The 20,657-nt window shown below is 35.7% G+C and overlaps 1 protein-coding gene across 3 annotated transcripts in view; it reads right to left on the bottom strand.

Annotated features, from left to right (window-relative positions):
* Positions 1 to 20,657, bottom strand: part of IBTK (inhibitor of Bruton tyrosine kinase) — an 88,244-nt gene that overhangs the window by 52,963 nt on the left and 14,624 nt on the right. For all 3 annotated transcript variants that reach the window (XM_032275429.1, XM_032275428.1, XM_032275431.1), the window contains exons 3-11: positions 17,394 to 17,490; positions 15,119 to 15,243; positions 11,027 to 11,137; positions 9,225 to 9,395; positions 7,783 to 7,900; positions 7,158 to 7,338; positions 5,207 to 5,330; positions 1,913 to 2,090; positions 88 to 262 (exon numbers count right to left, since the gene is read on the bottom strand). In XM_032275429.1, coding sequence (XP_032131320.1) covers positions 88 to 262; positions 1,913 to 2,090; positions 5,207 to 5,330; positions 7,158 to 7,338; positions 7,783 to 7,900; positions 9,225 to 9,395; positions 11,027 to 11,137; positions 15,119 to 15,243; positions 17,394 to 17,490 — 1,280 coding nt within the window. The remainder of the gene's footprint in view (positions 1 to 87; positions 263 to 1,912; positions 2,091 to 5,206; positions 5,331 to 7,157; positions 7,339 to 7,782; positions 7,901 to 9,224; positions 9,396 to 11,026; positions 11,138 to 15,118; positions 15,244 to 17,393; positions 17,491 to 20,657) is intronic.

Raw genomic sequence — 20,657 nt, 5'->3', positions numbered from 1 at the left:
TAAATTTACACCAGAAGCTACCGAAAACAAAAGAAAATTCAGTGATTGTTCCTTCTAAAAAATGAAATTTAATATACACAAGTATACCTTGTTTTAGGATCTGACTGCAAGATTGCAAAGTTGCATCCACTTGGATCTGTGCTGACACTAACAGCTCTATGTGCATAGGTAAGTTTCTCAAGTCGAATTCTTTCAAACACACTATTTATATCAGAGACACAAGACACATCTGATGAGGAATTATGAAGGTTTGATAAAATCTCTGTTAAAAAAAAATAAACTACCATTAATCAAGGCTTATTGACACTACTAAAACGACTGAGGAGTAAATGGAATAGAAAAGCAGTTAGGAAAATATGGAAATCTCTTTCATATAGATTCAATGTTTTTGAAGAACTATACCCTCTTCAACACATTTTGCACTGAATATATTGGTTGTATTATAAAGAAAATTGTTTGATGGATCAATCTCAATTATCTATGATTCCATCTCTTTCAACAAACACATCCTCCACACTGCAACCAAAGTTACCTGTCTAAAACCCAAATCTAGTAATTTATACTTCCTGTTGCCCAAAGGGAAAAAATTTCAACTTGGATTAAAAACATATAAATCTAGTATCTTCATAATCTTCTTGTTTATTTGCTTCCTTCCTTTCGTCCCCCTTTCTTGTATGTATTCAGAAAATATGTGAATGACCACACTAGGCTACTGTGTTAACAGTCTGGTGATACAGTAGTCAAGAAGACAGATGTGTTCCTACCATCATAGAGCACACAATCTAACAGGGAAGACAGACATTACACAAATGATTATATCATTACAAGTAAAATCAAGACTATAAAGGCAAAGGATATAGTGCTTTCCACAAAGATATGAAATTTACATGAAAGAAATTACTCTGGCTGTAGTGTGAAGAATGTTTAAGGTAAGCAAAGCATAAAGAGGCCATTAAAGGAATTACTGTAAATCCAGGAAAAGAATTAAAAAATGATATAGATTAGGTTATAGCAATGAATCTGGAAAAAAGTGGAAAGATGTAAGAAAGAGTAACAAAGTTTCATGACTGATTAATTCTACGGGTAAGGGAATCTTGGTGTCAAAGAAAATAATTTACTGAAATAGAAAACACTAAGAAGCAGAAGTTAGAACATGAGATCATGAACTCAGTTTCAGATCACTAAATATGACTAAGAGACAATTTCAAAGACTTCCGTAAGTTGAACCTATGTTCTAGTTACTCTCTCAAATTCACTCTGTTTTAGTCTTATGGGGCTTTACTAATCTTCCTCTGACACTCAGTTATTCCAATTTCTATCTCAAGAAACTTATTATGTGGATATTAACAGTAGTCTCAGTGAACTGTAAATATTTGCAAAATGTCTATTGCCCCTACAAGCTTCTGAGTGCCTCAGAATAGAGGCTCATTTTATGTATTTTTGCATCATTAGAACTTTCCCCTATATCTGGCACATAGTAAATACACAGTAAATGTTTACAGACTTGAATAATCTATAAAGAAGTAAAGGAAATATAACTAAATCACTATATTTTACAAAAGACATTTCTCTGTGGCTTTATGATTTTGAAGAATATGTTTATAATTTTCTGAGTAATTATAAACCTTCTTGATTTTGTTTTAGCACATAATAACTGAGTTATTCAAACAACAGATGATTTAATGAGTGACTACATGTGTCAAGAAATATGCCAAAGGCTAAGGATATAGAAGAATATTCATGGCCCTTGCCATCATTAACCTTATACTTTAATAGGAAACAGGCATTAAGAGAACTAATCACAAATATAAATACATAAAGGTAAAACCTAATAATACTTGTCAATTGAAGCTAATAATTAAAGGATAACTGAAATGTACTTTTTATGTATCGTTCACATATATGAACTGACCTTTCTTTTCAGAACTCTTCCTTTTTTCTTCAAACCATCTCCCTCTAAATCCTTCTCCATCTTTCGTTACAAATAGAATTTCATTTCTATTTAAAGCAATATCAGAAATGAAGACCTGACGTGGATAGGCCCATCGACACTGCTTCAGAGAGCTGTTGACTGATCTCCAGCAAAACACCTAAAATAAAACCAAATCACATTGAAATATAAAGCAATGTAGCATTTGAACAATCAAAACCTAAAATCGACATATCAAGAGACAAAACGGTTAAAATAAAAGCTCTCATTTGTATGTTTCAGTGTTCATGCTTCCACAGAAAAAGATATTGTAAAAAACAAGGTGATTTTAAAGAAATATCTTTCAAAAAAGTATATTAAACAAGACTGAAGCATTAGAAATTATTTCAAACACACTCCTCTTAAGAAGTAGCAATTTCTAGTATTACTTTTTTGTGGCAAAAAGAACTGCTATGATGCTAAAGAAAAACAAAATCTTAAAGCTACAACTTACAACTCAGGCTTGTTGTAGTAATATCTCTTTACAAAAGAATGATCCCTCTATGAAAATCAAAACTTTATTCTCAAGAAAAAAAGTAAATGTTTACATAACTCAATTATATAGCTAAAACAAAATCTTAGAAAAATCATTATAGAATTCAACGGTTGTAAATGAGTTCTGCAAACTCCAGAGTTCTTGAGAAGTAGATCCAGGGGACTTTTGAAGGGATGGAGAATGGTGAGAAATGAGGTGTATTCAGGCTTCCCAATCCAGCTTTATCCAGAGCAGCAACTGTTTTATCTGTTTCATATACTGATATTCCAAGTATAATTTCATTTGAAAAATTAGAACTGCTGATTTTTAAAAGTTTAGTTCCCTCATAATCAAGCTAAGCAAACTAGAATACAAAATGGTTATCTCACAAGGTCATTAAAAAGTTATTCACACACAAAAAAGACTATACTGATAGAGACTGACTGATGCCTTCAGAGCTTGGTTTTCTCAGTCTATTTTGCAGGAAGTAAATATCCGGAAGTATAAGCTATATCCATTTTAATGTGAGTGATACACATCCCAAAGTCAAATACAAGTTTTTATACTCAACTCTTTTATGTAACCCCATTTGTTTCCCTCCATTAGTACAAATTAGAGCTCTAATTCTTTTTTTTTTTCCTTCAACTTTTATTGTACATTCAGGGGTACATGTGCAGGATGTGCAGGTTTGTTACTTAGGTAAACGTGTGCCATGGTGGTTGGCTGCACAGAGCATCACAGCACCCAAGTATTAAGCCCCGTACCCAACAGCTATTCTTCCTCAGGTAGAACTCTAATTCTTAGTTACTACTATTACCATGTAGTTACTACTATTAAAATCATCTTCATTCTCCATCCCTTTAATGTATGCCTATAATGAACCAGTAGGTGGAGCTTTATGATTAATTCTTCAATTTCTAAAATGTCAAACTTTACAGCACATTACAAACCCCAGAAAACATTACTTTAATTTTATAAATAAAACCAGAAAGTTATCTGTGTTTTTCTACCCACACCGTATATTTTTCAGTATCATTAGTGTATAATATATACTTTTAAAGATAATTTTTAAAATCTAAATATATTAGAGATGGCTCCCACCCTTCCACCCTTCAAAAAAAATTTAGAGATGTATTTTATATAATATATATCAACATACTAGTTGAAGCATCTATTTATGAAAGTAATTTTTTAAAATATTTTAAATTAAGGCCAGACGTGGTGGCTCATGCCTGTAATCCCAGCACTTTGGGAGGCCGAGGTGGGCAGATCACCTGAGGTCTGGAGTTCCTGACCAGCCTCACCAACATGGAGAAACCCCATCTCTACTAAAAATACAAAATTAGTAGGGTGTAGTGGCCCATGACTGTAATCCTAGCTACTCAGGAGGCTGAGGCAGGAAAATGGCTTGAACCGGGGGACAGAGGTTGCAGTGAGCTGAGATGCGCAATTGCACTCCAGCCTGGACAACAAGAGCAAAACTCAGTCTCAAACAACAACAACAAAAATTTAAATTAATAATTTTATTAGAGAAATATACTGATATGTTTGCATAAGGGACTAAAATTAGAACTTTAAGAGATAAGAAATTCCTTACATATGGCTGGGTGCAGTGGCTCATGCCTGTAATCCCAGCACTTTGGAAGGCCAAGATGGGTGAATCACCTGAGGTTAGGAATTCGAGACCAACCTGACCAACATGGGGAAAGCAGTCTCTACTAAAAATACAAAAAATTAGCCGGGCATGGTTGCAGGTGCCTGTAATCCCAGCTACTTGGGAGGCTAAGGCAGAAGAATCTCTAGAACTTGGGGGCAGAGGTTGCAGTGAGCCAAGATCGCACCACTGAACTCCAGCCTAGGCAACAGAAGGAGACTCCATCTCAAAAAAAAAAAAAAAAGAAAAAAGAAAAGAAAAGAAAAGAAAAGAAAAGAAATTCCTTACATACTAGTGATCCAGAAATCTTTTATATATAATGTGTACATATATTATAATGCATACATTTGTATAAAACTAAATCTGGAAAAAAATTTCAACTATGCACCAAATTTATCATACTGCCCTATCTTTACTTTTCTGAGAATAGTTACATTAGGCCAGGCGCAGTGGCTCACACCTGTAATTACAATTCTTTGGGGGCTAAGGCGGACAGATCACCGGAGGCCAGGAGTTTGAGACCAGCCTGCCCAACACGGCGAAACCCTGCCTCTACAAAAAAATACAAAAATCAGCCAGGCATGCTGGCATACACACTTGTAATCCCAGCTACTCAGGAGGCTGAGACATGAGAGTAACCTGAACCTAGGAGGTGGAGGTTGCTGTGAGCCAAGATCAAGACACTGCATTCTAGCCTAGCCAACAGAGCGAGAATGTCTCAGAAAAACAAAATTACGATTACATTACATATCTCATATTTATACAATTCAGCCTCATATCAGTATTCAGTGTACACACCAAATAACAGCAAAATCTCTTTTCATTGTAAGCATAATACATAAAATTTTTGATTACAGTTTAACGAATCAGTATTGTGCAACATTAGATTAAATGCTGTCTGTCATACTTTCTCTAAATCACCAGTTCCATGCTAATTAGCAATGGACAACTGAAACATACTATTTTGGCACCCAATACTAATCGTTAAAGTCAACAGGAATCATCATTAACACAGCAATACATTTTCATGTTACCAGGTCTGCTACAGCAGATAGTTATAGCTATCAATTGAGAGTAAGATTACACTTTTACATAAATATATAGTTACCCTTCCAGCTCCATCCATGGCAAGAATGCAAATTTTTTGACCCCCATTTTCTTTCAAATGTTCAGGATCAACCTTGTATTCCATATGACCCCCAGACACAAGAACTTTTTTCAAGTTCAATTGTCTAAATGAAAAAAAAAAAAGAATCCTAGATTAATATATTCTCTAAACTACACATGCCTAAACTTCAAAGAAGTTACTATTCAAACAATAATCTACAGGCAATTATTGTGAAAGGTGAAGTAAAACGATGTGGTCTTTGGTATCCCTCGTCTTCCATTCTATAAATTTCCCCTACAAGGTGGCTGTTCCTTTCTATGGCAAATCTTTTTCTCTCAAATGCCTTTACCCACACCAACACACACATTAAATACCTAAAGTTCCACTTGCAATTCAAACATTCACTTTGGAGTTTAAATAACTGGTATTGGCCAGGTGCAGTGGCTCACGCCTGTAATCCCAACACTTTGGGAAGCCAAGGCAAGGAGTTTGAGACCAGCCTGGCCAACGTGGCGAAACCCCGCCTCTACTAAAAATACAAAAAAAATTAGCTGGGCGTTGTGATAGGCACCTGTAATCCCAGCTAATCAGGAGGCCGAGGCAGAAGAATCACTTGAACCTGGGAGGTGGAGGTTGCAGTGAGCAAAGGTCACCCCACTGAACTCCAGCCTGGGCAACAGAGGAAGACAACATCTCTAAACAAAGAAGGTAAGTTTTTACACAACAGTGGACATTTTCTGCTCATGAATAACTGCAGGGACAGTATCTGTTTTACATTATCAAAAGTATTTTGCTTCATTTAAATTTAGGTCCCTAACTGTTTTAAAAGTTAGACTGCTATTCTCTAGAATTCCTGTACACAACTCCTTCCACTAGTTGAGTTATCCTATTCTCTAAAACTCCTGCACAAAATTGCTTCCACTAGTTGGGCTATCCACTTCCAGGAATCATTTATATTCGTACAAAGACCTATTTCTGTACTTATATCTATTTAAACTAATAACATGTATTTATAATGAATTTATCATAGTAAAATACTACGTAAATGGTAAAATATTAGTCTGAAACCTTTCTATAAAAGTTGTATACTTTGGAATGACACAATAAATATGAGCAGCAAAAAACTACTATCAATCAATTATAAAAGATTCAAAATGTATTAAAAATGTAGAAATCTGCACTTACATTACTTCACAATTGTTTTTAAGCACTGGCTCCTCAAAATGAAATGACAGGTGACACATTATGAGTATGGTTTATATGAAAAGACACGGAATTCCAGTTGGTGCACCCATCTATACTTAAAACCTTATGAGGCTAGGTGCATTGACTCACACCTATAATCCCAGCACTTTGGGAGGCTGAGGCTAGAGAGATGCCTGAACCCAGGAGTTCAATCCTAGACTGGGCAACACAGCAAGAATCTGTCTCAATTTTTTAAAAAATTATGATTCTCTGCTTTGACTTGTCAACCAACTGCTAGTTTACTGCATGTGTAACATGCTTTTTAAAAAAATATATACTTATCAATTATAAACATTGAGCCTGGCTAGAGGTTCATGATATATGATTACTTTTTAAAGATAAATAAATGTATAATCTTAAAAAGTCTATACAGGAACCAATCATGAGAGTGTCACAAATCAAGAATTATGATTAATCTATTTCTGTGCACCTAAAGCATTAAAAATATATATATATAGCTCATATTTAACTATATATTAAACATAATTCAGAAATACTGCTTTACAACTTACATAGAAATTTTATATATATTCACTGGATCCATGCCAAAAGACAAAGATCAAAGACAAAAATTTCTGATGTTTCTCCTCATTCAATTTTTTCCATTTGACATTTATAGAACACAGCATAAAGCTGACACTTAGATATTTGCTGGAACAGTTGAATTATTACTAAAGCTATGCTTCTTTCACAGAAATATACATACTTAGAAGCCATCTTCTTGCACTGATAGTCTGCAAGTAAGTAAACATCTCCCCTTGTGGTAACACAGACTGTGGCTCCATCACTTGCAGCAACCAAAGACACAGTGAAGTCCTTATGGTGAAGGGCAGAAACCTGACGAGGAGCAGTTACACACTTTTCTCCATTGGGATCTAGTAAATAACCTAAAAAATTATACAAATGAGCAAATCACAAAATATCTCTTTTAAGAGTCCAATTTGGCCAAGGGTAAGTGGCTCATGCCTTAATCCCAGCACTTTAGAAGGCAGAGGTGGGCAGACTGCTTGAGGCCACGAGCTCAAGATCAGCCTGTGCAACATGGTGAAACTCCATCACTAAAAAAAGTAGCCCAGCATGGTGGTAGGCGCCTGTGGTCCCAGCTTTTAGGGGCACTGACATGGGAGGATCATTTGAGCCCAGGAGGTCAAGGCTTCAGTGAGCCATGATCACATCACTGAATTCCAGCTGGGATGACAGAGTGAGACTTTGTCTCAAACAAACAAACAAAAAAATCATTCATAATCCCATTCTAACTGATAAAAATTAAAAAGAAAAATTTTTTAAGAGTCCAATTTAATTTCCAGATATTATCATCAAGGATTTCTTACCCAGTTGTCCACCATTTAGTCCCATAGTGTAAACAGCTTCTCTAGCCCACAGGACTGTATGAAACCTGCCTGCTGCAACACCAATGATTGTCCTTCCTTTCAGATATTTTGCCTGTATCTATTCAAAGACAAATAAAACTGCAATTTACTATATGTCTATGATCTAGCACAATTTTTCAAAGATCCAGCAGACCAGCAAATATATGGTATAGTTGCTGTTAGTGCCCCCTCAAGTGCAAATGGCAGTTGTCACTAATACAGCTCAGCATTTAATACTAAGAACCGAACCCTTCACAGAACACAAAACATTGTAACGCAGCCACTTCAGTCAGCAGTTTTCACTAATTTTTATACCATGTCTACTTTCTAATTTAACAGAAATTTTGAAATTTAATAGTAAATTGACATGGTACAAAAATCAAATTATTAAACTTTTAGCTATATTTTTTTTCTAACAAGCAGTATGCAAAACAGCCAGTCTCATTCTTAATAGAAAACACAGTACTTTTAAATTTGATACTTCCATGGTCTCTCAACAGTGGCATTATTGACATTTTGGGCTAGATGACTTTTGGGCACGATATTGTCCTGTGCACCACTGTGCACCTTCTGGAGACGGCTGTACACATGAGAGTAAGAAAGTAGAATAAAGAACACTGGTTTTTGGATTCACGTCCCCTCATATCAACTTGTCACATGTGTTATCTGTGCAGGGGCAGATTTAATGATGCAAATAAACCCAGATTTAAGTCTCTGGGTTCCTCACTTGCATGAGCCCATTTTGTATGGATAAATTTCATATATTTTCTTAAGGTTGGCCTAAAAAGTATTTTAAGTTTCAAACCCAAAATATCTGGACCTCCCTTTGCTTATAAATCCTTAAAAGAGACAGTTAGGTGGCTAATCTCCCAAGTGCTGAATTTCCCAAGTGCTTTCTTTCTTACTCCAAACAAATGTTAATACGTACTATGCTTAATTTCTCCTGTTAAAAATAAAGATAACAGGCTGGGTACAATGGCTCACACCTGTTAACCCAGCACTTTGGGAGGCCGAGGTGGGTGGATCACCTGAGGTCAGGAGTTTGAGATCAGCCTAGCCAACATGGTGAAACCCTGCCTCTGCTAAAAATACAAAAAAAAAATTAGCTGGTAACGGTGGTGTGCACCTGTAATCCCAGCTACTCATGTGGCTAAGGCAAGAGAAACCAAGAGGCAGCAGTTGCAGTCAGCCAAGATCACACCACTGCACTGCACCCAGAGTCCTGGGTGACAGAACAGGACTCTGTCTCAAAAAATAATAATAACAATAAAGACAATATATACCACTGAAGATAAAGTTAAATAACAGAAATAAGTTGCTCTGTCGATAACTTACATTTTTTTTTGTCCATACAGGTTTTATTGCAAATGTAAAGCCTTATTATTTAAAAGACTCAGGTTTACCTGTCTAGGTACATTACAACTGGAAGGAGGAGGAATAATTCCTAATTGATGAAAAATATTTAGACCAAATGTATAAACACATCCATCTTCAGTTAATACAACAGTATGATCCTTAGCAGCTGCCACTTGGGAACAATTATGACCACTCAGTCCTTCCACAAGTCGAGGGACCTACAAAATAAAATTAACTTTAGTATACTGCATTAACCATTTATGGAGATATGCAAATAGAATTTGATGATACTACATCCAAAATGACGACTGATATATAGTTATATCTATCATAGGTAAATTCTACATTTCAGCAAAGGGAAGATGAGTTTAAAAGGATATGGTTGCAAGTTTATGAATAAAATAGAAAAGCCCAGTAAAACATTTCAGAGAAATAATTCAATTCAACAAATGATTTTTGAGCCCTTACCATACAACAAGTACAAATTTGTTTGGTATGAATAAAGGGAGCTCATCAAATATTCACTGGTATATTGAAAAAAACAAAAACACAGAATCAATGCTTCCCTTCAGGGAGTAGCCAAACATATAATACCAGATTCCTTTGGAGTCATTTATCTGTCCTGGGTTCAAATCTTACTTCTGTCACTTACTACCTATTTGATCTCAACCAAAATTTTTAACCTCTATGTACCTCATTTTCCTCAACTGAAAACATGATTGTTATTACTAGTACCACCATCATGCATAAAATGTAAATAATACCTGTGCCTCACAGGGCTGTTGTGAGGCTTAAGTTAATGTAGTAATTATGTATGAAAAGCATAAACAATACCTGGAACAAAATAAACCCTCAAAAATGGAACCTATTATAATTGTAGCTTTCCCTCCTTTTTAAAGCACCATTTAATAGATAACCAGAAGTCCCCACAAAAAAACAAACAAACAACAAAAAAAAAACCTTAAAATAACCTAGTGAACCAATTTTCTGAGAGGTAATAAAATAGATTTCTTCTAATTAGCACTAAGTTTCAGAAGCATAAATATCAACTTTATGACCATACAATGCAAATACTGGCTCAATTTTAAGGCCACAGAAATCTTAATGAGAAGTTAAAAACGAAAACCAGAACTACTTCAGGAAAAGCATTTTATAATTAGTCTGCCTGCTTTCCTTTTTGTTTTTGTTTTTGAGATGGAGTTTCGCTCTTGTTGCCCAGGGTGGAGTGCCGTGGTGCGATCTCTGCTCACCGCAACCTCTGCCTCCAGAGTTCAAGCGATTCTCCTGCCTCAGCCTCCCGAGTATCTGGGATTTACAGGCATGTGCCACCACACACAGCTAATTTTGTATTTTTAGTAGAGACGGGCTTTCTCCATGTTGCTCAGGCTGGTCTCAAACTCCCAACCTCAGTTGATCCACCCGCCTGGGCCTCCCAAACAGCTAGGCTCTCCAGACTCAGTATTTGCTATAAGCAAAGTATTATTTTTCTTTGATACTTTTGCATTGTATATAAATCCTTGATTTGAACATGATATACCAGGAAACAGATTATTTTAAATCTATTATCAACTGGTGTATAATTTCTTGCTTACAGTTGAAAAAAAATTTAGTTAACGGAATCCTCAAAATAAACCCTCAAAAATGGAAGCTATTATCATTTTAGCTTTCCCTCCTTTTTAAAGCATCATTTAATAGATAAGTATACCCGAAGTCCCCACACAAAAAAAAAATCTTAAAATAACCTAATGAACCAATTTTCTGATAGGTAATGAACTAGGTTATCAACATTTGAGCTTATGGTAACTATTTTTCTAAAGTTACCTAAACAGTGTAATGACATTTCAATTACCAAGCATGTCTGTTCATCTCCATGTCCTAATCGCCCTCCAGGACCATGACCACAGGTATAAACCTGCCCTTTCTGAGACAGAAACACGGAGTGAAATTTACAAAGCACCACCTAAGGGAAAATAAGAGAATATTATTAAACTTCTCTGAATAAAATATCCTTTATTTTATAAAAAAGAAATAGAATGTTGCTAATTGTTTAAACTGGATAATGTACACAGAGGAATTCATAAGACTTCAATTTCCACATGTTTTAAGTTTTCTGTAATAAAAAGAAAAAATATATATGTGTATCTTAAAATTATGCCTAAAAACATTGACATGAAAAAAAGAACAAAGAAAGAATTAAGCATGTGTTACCTACTGAAGAGATTAGCCAAAGGAAAATATAATTTTACATCTTCAATTACAAAAATTAGTAGCCAGTTGTTTTTCAATTTCATGAAATACCAACCAGCAAGAAATGAGGAGAGTGCAACAGGCAGCATAAAGACTACCAAAAAGTAATATATGGTATTAATAAAAATAGTAGAAACATTTTCAGACTATCTTTAAAAAACAATAATGCCATTTATACATAGGGTGGGGGCAGTATGTCCTTTCTTTATCTCTAGTTTTATCAATTTATCTTTAATATGATACATTTATATTTATGTTCAAGCTTTTCTCTTTCCCACTTCCTTTCTCCCTATCTGCCTCAATCTCAATACCCTCCCTTGCCCCTGATACACAGACAGTATTCACATACTACAGAAGACAAAAATACTGAAACAGTTGAACTGCATCAGCAGAACACAGTAACAGGAAGCTATCAGCAGTCTAAAAAAAAAAAAAAAATATATATATATATACACATATATTCTTTTTTTTAACATATCTAACCCCAGGCCATATATTGCCATTTTTCAAGCTCCAATATTCATTATACTCACTTTACTTTAACAGTATTTTTTAAATCTTCTCATTTTTAAAAATTGTTTGCATTTGTATTTCTTACATCATCTACAAATATTTCTAACGTAGGATATAAAAAGACAAATAAGAAATAAGGAAATCCTAAAATCATTTCCAGTAAGTCAAGGTCCTTTGGAAAACAAAAAAATTATAAGCTAAACAAGCTGTAAATATTTACACATATCCTAGACCACTCAGAATTTTGTAAGCACAATATAGCTATCAAAAAAAGTAATGAAAAGATTATCTCACTTAGCTATACCACAAATAACTAAAAAGTTTAAAAATAAAATCCAAATTTGTATTTTAAATTTACAAATTTGTCAGTGAAATTCATTTCATGAAATCAGAAAGAATACATTTCGTTCAATTTTATATTCAATATTAGAAAGCCATTCTACAATTGCTGACTTCTGCTATTAAGCAATCGTAGCAATACTAGACAGTTTTAAGTCCTCCAACTTTAAAACCCCTGAATTTTTAAACAGGAACTGAGCATGGCTTTTCACCTTAATTATCTGGAATATGTAATACTAACATTAATGATCTCTGTCTCGTGGCAGTTAACTCATCTGATTAACCCTTTTCAATAACTAATGGGGCTCTCTATATAACTGGTACTCAGTTAATATTCCCATACTTGCTTTCCCTTCCCTGACTGAAATTTATACTGATTTCCTTCCTCTCAAACCTATCCACGGTGCTTGCTTCACCCTCATTCTGTGGTAAATAAAATCCTTTAGATCCTTAATACCTTCACAAAATACTCCCACTGCCTTGCCCTCCCTGAAATGTGGCTTTCTCTTTGAGTACACTAGTTCACTCACAACCCTGGTAAGTGGAATATGCTGATATATTCCAAACTACATGTATCTTAGGATGAGACATTTCAGTCACCCTGTGGTTTCCTAATGTCATTATGATTCCTTCACTCCTGTCTTTAAAATCCCTGCTCGATAACAGCTCATGAAATAAGGGTATATCATGCACTACCTCAGAAAAGGAAAAACAGGTGTCTTTCTTGTGCCACAATTCCAATCAATCATTAGCGGCTGCTAATGGTTGAATTACCATTTTAAGGAAGAGTCTGAGGACCTGCTCAAGCTCAGCAATAAAAAAAAAAAATTTGACTAGTATGTCTGCAAAAAACTCCAGACTGGTTGTGAGCAGCTTGTATACTTGCTACCCCGGCTCTGATTTCTCACCATCTTGCTCACCCCTCTCACATCCACTACAGACTGGGACACCAAGCTTGATTCTTGCCCATCACAAGTCCTTTCATTACCCTAAGTTCCTTCCAGGAATTTTTCATTCCTATATGGGCTTCTATTCCTAATCTCTCAAAATTTAATACTCTCTAGAGTTTAAGGATTCTATTTCTTTTTTTATTCAATTGCTGGTCGTGATGCATAAGGTTGTGACATTTAGTTTAAAAGACAGTCTTCTATGGAGCCCTAAACATAGTGGTCATGTAATTTATCATGCAAACATTTTCTAGAATGAAAGGGGATACTAACAATTACACTAGGAAAATAATCATAAACCAGAACTGTCCTGGGCAAACTAAGAACATGTTGTCAAAGTAGCTCTAAAAATTGTCCGATAATTCAATCTCAGAATATAAGTTATGTATGATAGATATGAATAATAAGTGAAAGTTGGGAAAAGCCAGTGCTACAGTGATAAAAACAAGCTCATATTCTGGGTCAAGGAAGCTTTATCAACTTCAAAAGGCAGAAAGAATATAAATAGGAAGTTGTAGGAAATATAAGCTGACATGGTAATTTAGGAAGACTTGAAAAAGTTCTCACATTCCAAGCCGCAGAGTTTGGACTTTATCCAAAGGCGACTTAGCAGATAAAGACATAATTAGCTCTTTTTTAAGACAATAATTCTGGAGAAGAACATTACCGGGGGTTGGAAATTAATGGAGCCAAGGAGTCAAATTACGACACTGTTGTCACTGTCCAAAAAAAGAACTTGAAAACGACATGGCACCTAGGTTCATGAGACAGAGAAGAACTAAATAGACACACTCTGAGGTACCATCTTCAGGATTTAGAAACTGAGATTTATAGCATTAAAAACTAAATAGAGTAGTTTAGGAGTGGCAAAAAAAACACCTTAGAAATTCTAAATTTAAATATTTTGAAAGAATATCCACAGTACAACTGAAATAAAGCTCAAGAGAAAAACTGGGGCTAGAGATACACATACATACATACACATGTATACACAATGTTATACAGAAAGATTTGTCAACAGCAGTGGAATCTAGGGAAGCAGAAGATATCATGCATTGTAAGGATATAAGACCACAGACCAAATCTTTACAATAATACCAGTTAAAATTTTACAAGTACTTCCATTTAAGAGCTCAGGTTCATAAAAGGCAGCACTCATGCCTAGAGCACTTACAGACCACTTTTTGAATGACACACTTCCAAAAAATGCTTATCTGTCTCCATAAGTGATGAAATTTTAGTTCTATCTATTATCCAATCTGAGAACCGAGACTTAGACATTTAATTATTTATTGTCATTGTGAATATAAATAATTAAATAGAATGGCTGGCAGTTTACCAAACCCTCAGTTAAAAAATTCTACAAGCCTTTCCAGACTGCTGTTATCCAACTTCACTTCAGATTAAATATATTCTTTTCATGATAAATAGCTTGGAACCTAAAAACGTTATTTCATTACAAAAAAATGCAAGAAGGGCGTTGTTTCTAAATTGAAATTATGTTTTACCGCCACCAAAATAAAAAAAGAACTCTGGTTCACTTATCAAAGATAATACTGAGCTTCAACAACAAATTCACTTGAAAAATAACTTAAATAATGTTAAACAGAAAAGCTAGAAAATCAAGAGGTCTACCTTCTTAAATTATACATATGTATAGCATTTTCTAATTTCTAACACTAATTGCACAAATATCTCATATTTTAGGGCATTTTACACAGTCTAAATATAATTAAGGCTAAAATAAAATTAGCAAAGTTCTATTGATTGATTTCTTCATTAAAATATGTTACTGTACCTTAAACAAGGTTACATAATCCACAAGAAAACCTGAATAATCAAATACAGAAGTTCTTTCTAATCTCTAAAAGTATGCAGACTGTACTTTAAAATACCTGCTTGATATAAATCCCACTCCTGGAGAACAGATCCACCAATTCTGGATGATGTTTGCTATTCTGACTTCCATGACCCAAGGTAAAATTTGTATTATCGCCCCAAGTATAAACATCTGTAGGATCTAAAATGAAAATTGGTTTTTACACATTTTATATTTTAAAACAAATATAAGAACTAATTTAACTACAAATATTGAGAATATGCCAACACTCTTCTGTAAATGATTCTATTAATATGATATTAGATAACTCCAGAAATAGAAAATCTAAATCATAGTACAGGTCTGTCTCAATGCAAGCAATAAAAATATTTGTTATTTGTTCCTTGCTTTTTTTTTTTTTTTTTTTTTTTAATTGTTGAGACAAGGTCTCATTATGTTGCCCAGGCTGGTCTTGACCTCCTGAGCTCAAGTGATCCTCCTACTTTGGCCCCTCAAAGTGCCAGGATTGCAGGCATGAGCCACTCAGCCCAGGCTGTTCCTTGTTTCTTTAGCAGCTAAAGTTTAACTGCCAAATGGGTAAAAATACCACCTGCCATATCTACTTAGTTTCCATAAAAATAATATATAGAACTATATCAAATGTAAGATATTATTAATCCATACACACAAAGGTTCTAAATGTAGAAAATGTGATACTACCATTTGTACAGGAACACTAACTTTCAATACTTTGTATTTCATAGACACAAAATCACACTAGTGATTAGGGTGATGCCCATTAAACTGGAATAAAAATCACAGCTAAGTTCATGATATAAATCTTCATTTTTATTTTAGAAGATAAATAAAGTCCTAGAATGGAATTATCACTGTTACCTGCAACGCAGTATTCAGAGTAGAAGTAAAAATACAGAATGTGCCCTTACTTATCTTGCTCACTAGTTAAATGCAAACTATATAGTGCCCCAATTAGATCTTTTCTTTTCTGCCAATTCCCACTTCCAAAACTCAAAGAGCAAACAAACCGTAGGGATAAGTGAAACTGAGAATGTGTGAATAAAAGAGTAATTGGGGCCAGGTGTGGTGGCTCATGGCTGTAATCCCAGCACTTTGGAAGGCTGAGGCAGGCAGATCGAAAAGTCAGGAGTTCAAGATCAGCCTGGCCAATAAGATGATAATTGTCTCTACCGATAATACAAAAAAATACCAGCCTCGCATGGTGGCAGGTGCCTGTATTCCCAGCTACTCGGGAGGCAGGGGTTACTAGTGAACCAAAATCAAACCACTATACTCCAGCCTGGGCTACAGAGTGAGACTCTGTCTTTAAAAAAAAAAAAAAAAATTGGCTGGGCATAGTGACTCACACCTGTATTCCCAGCACTTTGGGTGGCTGAGGCAGGAGGATCACTTAAATCCAGGAGTTCCAGATCAGCCTGGTCAACATGGCAATACCTCATCTCTATAAAAAATACAAAAATTAACTGGGCATGCTGGAATGTGTCTGTATTCCCAGCTTCTTTGGGAGCTGGAGTGAGAGGATGGCTTAAGCTCAGAAGGTTGAGGCTGCAATGAGCCGTGTTCCTGCCACTGCATTCCAGCCTGACTGACAAAGCAAGATCCTAACTCAACAACAACAAAAATAATAATAATTTCCAGAGACTCTACTCAACAACAACAAAACGAGTATTAATTTCCATTCCTTTTTTCCTCTACCTCAAATGCTGATGTCACTTTCTGGATATACATCAATTACTTTACAGTAGTTACAATTTTAACAGTCTTCTCATTTTAGATTGTACTTTTATAGACATAAACATGGACTGAAATTTTAAAATGCAAAATAAAAGTGTTCTGAATATGAAACAAGAAATACCCAACATAAACCAAAGTAAAATTTCTTGGCAGATATCCACACCAAACAAATCTTCCCCACCACTTTAATAAGAATAAAATTTCATTAATATTTTCAGAGCTAAGCTGTACCCTAATGGAATACCTCTGTAAAATCTTTTTTTTATTTTTTTATTTTTGAGACAGTCTTGCTCTGTCACACAGGCTGGAGTGCAATGGCACGATCTTGGCTCACTGCAACCTCCGCCTCCTGGGTTCAAGTGATTTTCCTGCCTCAGTCTCCCAAGTAGCTAGGATTACAGGTGCCCACCACCACACCTGGCTAATTTTTGCATTTTCAGTAGAGAAGGGGTTTTACTATGTTGGTCAGGCTGGTCTCGAACTCATGACCTCAAGTGATCTGCCCGCCTCAGCCTACCAAAGTGCTGGGATTACAGGTGTGAGCCACCATGTCTGGCCCATTTGTCAAATTTTCTTACCAGTATTCTTGAATACTACATGAGTTGGTCTATCCTTCATTACAAGATCCAAAGCTGACAAGCCTTCTTTATCTTGAATATACAGACTAACACCATGCTAAAACAAAAAAAAAAAAAGAAAAACATACATAAATATATTTTAGCAATTACCTATAATTAGTAACTTCCTATTCTTATATATCAAAAAAGTCAGATGATCAAGCCCATAAGTACACTGAAAAAAAAATAATAACAATTATCTCTCAAACTCACATACATTTTTCGTTCACATACTGAAGAGAATAAGAAAAATCAAATATCCAATTCTTGCCAGAATAAGGAAGGACCAGAAAATGTAAAGAAATAAAAAAGGCAAATTTTAAATAAAAATTAACTGCATGTGAACATTTTTGATGGTGAAGCAGGTCTGATGCCTACAAGTCCCTAGCTCTGGGTCTGTGTCTGTGTGGAAGTGCATGTGTACATAAACATATAACTCTTTTCACATTTAAAGAGCCATACTCAGCTGGGCGAGGGGACTCAAGGCTGTAATCCCAGCACTTTGGGAGGCCAAGGTGGGCGGATCATGAGGTCAGGAGTTTGAGACCAGCCCAGCCAACACAGTAAAACCCCTTACCTACTAAAAATACAAAAAATTAGCTGGGCGTGGTAGCGGGTACCTGTAATGCCAGCTATTTGGGAGGCTGAGGCAAGAGAATGACTTGAATCCGGGAAGCGGAGGTTGCAATGAGCCAAGATCGCGCCACTGCACTCCAGCCTGGGCGACAGTACAACACTGTCTCAAAAAATAAATAAATACACAAAAGCAGAATCTAACTCCTTAAGTACAAATAGAAAATAACTAAATAAATAATAGAGAGCCATACTTTGCCAGGCATGATGGCTCATGCTTGTAGTCCCAGCACTTTGGGAGGTGGGCAGATAACCTGAGGTCAGGTGTTTCACACCAGCCTGGCCAATGTGGTAAAACCCCGTCTCTAGTAAAACTACAAAAATTAGCTGGGTATGGTGGCATACATTTGAAATTCTAGCTACTCAGGAGGCTCAGGCAGGAGAATCACCTGAACCCAGGAGGAGGAGGTTGCAGTGAGCTGAGATTGCACCACTGCACTCCAGCCTGGGCGACAAGAAACTCCACCTGAATGAATGAATGAACGAATGAATAAATAAATAAAATAAAGAGCCATACTCCATGTCTTTACACATAATAGCTATAAAGATTTCAAAGCAATGGCAGTACAACATTTATATTAGGATTTAACCTTTATAATGCAATCATCCACATCTCATCTCTTTTCATCTTAAATTCTACTATATCTATTACTGATATTAAGACAATTATATTCCTTTTTTTTTGTTTTTCAGACAGTCTCGCTCTGTCACCCAAGCTGGAATGCAGTGATGTAATCTTGGCTCACTGCCATCTCTGCCTCCCAGGTTCAAGTGATTCTCCTGCATCAACCTCCCAAATAGCTGGGACTACAGGCATGTACCACTGTACCTGGCAAATTTTTTGTATTTTTGGTAGAGACAGGGTTTCACCACGTTAGCCAGGCAGGTCTCAAAACTCCTGACCTCAGATGATCTGTCCATCGCAGCCTCCCAAAGTATTGGGATTACAGGCGTGAGCCACCGTGCCTGGCCATATTCTTTTATTTCTATATGTGTAATATATATTTTCTTATCTGTCTACTTAAATTTTCTATCACTGTTTAATTGTAGCCTCCTGTAATTCACATATAGTTAGACTGTATCTAAAATCGAATCTGAGTGTTTCTGTGTTTTATTTAATCGTTATGAGTATATAGTAGGTGTGTCTATGTATGTGTGTTTTAGGAGGAAATTTAAAGTAATTTGTAATACCCACAATTCAAATTCAAACACAAAATGTTTTCTGTCTCACTACGTAAGGCAGTTAGTACACCCCATCCCTATCAGCACACTTTTCTGTCTTTGTGTCTTTTTAAACATGATGTAAAAAGAGAGCAACGTTCAATTCAGATTACTGTTACTTCATGATAGTTTTTTAAATATAAAATGAACACTTTTTCAAGAATAATTTTTAATATTTGCTTACACATTGACAACAAAAGCCAAAATAGACAAATGAGACCTAATCAAACTCCACAGCTTCTGCACAGCAAAAGAAACAGTCATTAGAGTGAATCGGCAACCAACAGAATGGGAAAAAATTTTTGCAGTTTACCCATCTGACAAAGGGCTGATACCCAGAATTTACAAAGAACTAAAACAGATATACAAGAAAAAAACCCAACAATCCCATTCAAAAGTGGGCAAAGGATATGAACAGATACTTTACAAAAGAAGACATACATGAGGCCAACAAACATATGAAAAAATGCTCATCATCACTGGTCATCAGAGAAATGCAAATCAAAACTACATTGAGATACCATCTCACGCCAGTTAGAATGGCGATCATTAAAAAATTTAGAGACAACAGATGCTGGAAAGGATGTGGAGAAATGGAAACACTTTTGCACTGCTGGTGAGAGTGTAAATTAGTTCAACCATTGTGGAAGACAGTGTGGCGATTCCTCAAGGACCTAGAAATAGAAATTCCATTTGACCCAGCAATCCCATTACTGGGTATATATCCAAAGGATTACAAATCGTTCTACTATAAGAACACGTGCACACGAATGTTCATTGCAGCAATGTTTACAATAGCAAAGACCTGGAACCAACCCAAATGCCCATCGATGATAGACTGGATAGGGAAAATGTGGCACATGTACACCATGGAATATTATGCAGCCATCAAAAATGATGAGTTTGTGTCCTTTGTAGGGACATGGATGAACCTGGAAACCATCATTCTCAGCAAACTGACAGAAGAGCAGAAGATCAAACACCGCATTTTCTCACTGATAGTGTTGAACAATGAGAACACATGGACACAGGGAGGGGAGCACTACATACTGGGGTCAGTTGGGGGGAAATAGGGGAGGGACGGTGGGGGGTGGGGAGTTGGGGAGAGATAGCAAGGGGAGAGATGCCAGATGTAGGTGATGGGGAGGAAGGCAGCAAATCACACTGCCAGGTGTGTACCTATGCAACAATCTTGCATGTTCTTCACGTGTACCCCAAAACCTAAAATGCAATAAAATAAATAAATGGAAAAAATAAATAAAATAAAATAAAAAGAAAGAGTCAGGGAGGTCAGGCACAGATGTAATGGGGGTAAGGTGGAACAACTGGTTTACCAGAGTAATAAAAAAGAAGCTGAAAAAGCAATAAATA

This window comes from Sapajus apella, unplaced genomic scaffold (genome assembly GCF_009761245.1).
Source record: "Sapajus apella isolate SASKATOON/1434 unplaced genomic scaffold, GSC_monkey_1.0 scaffold6, whole genome shotgun sequence".
Taxonomy (NCBI): Eukaryota; Metazoa; Chordata; class Mammalia; order Primates; family Cebidae; genus Sapajus; species Sapajus apella.
Note: the sequence above shows the minus strand (reverse complement) of the source record. Positions and strands in the feature narration are given on the sequence as shown.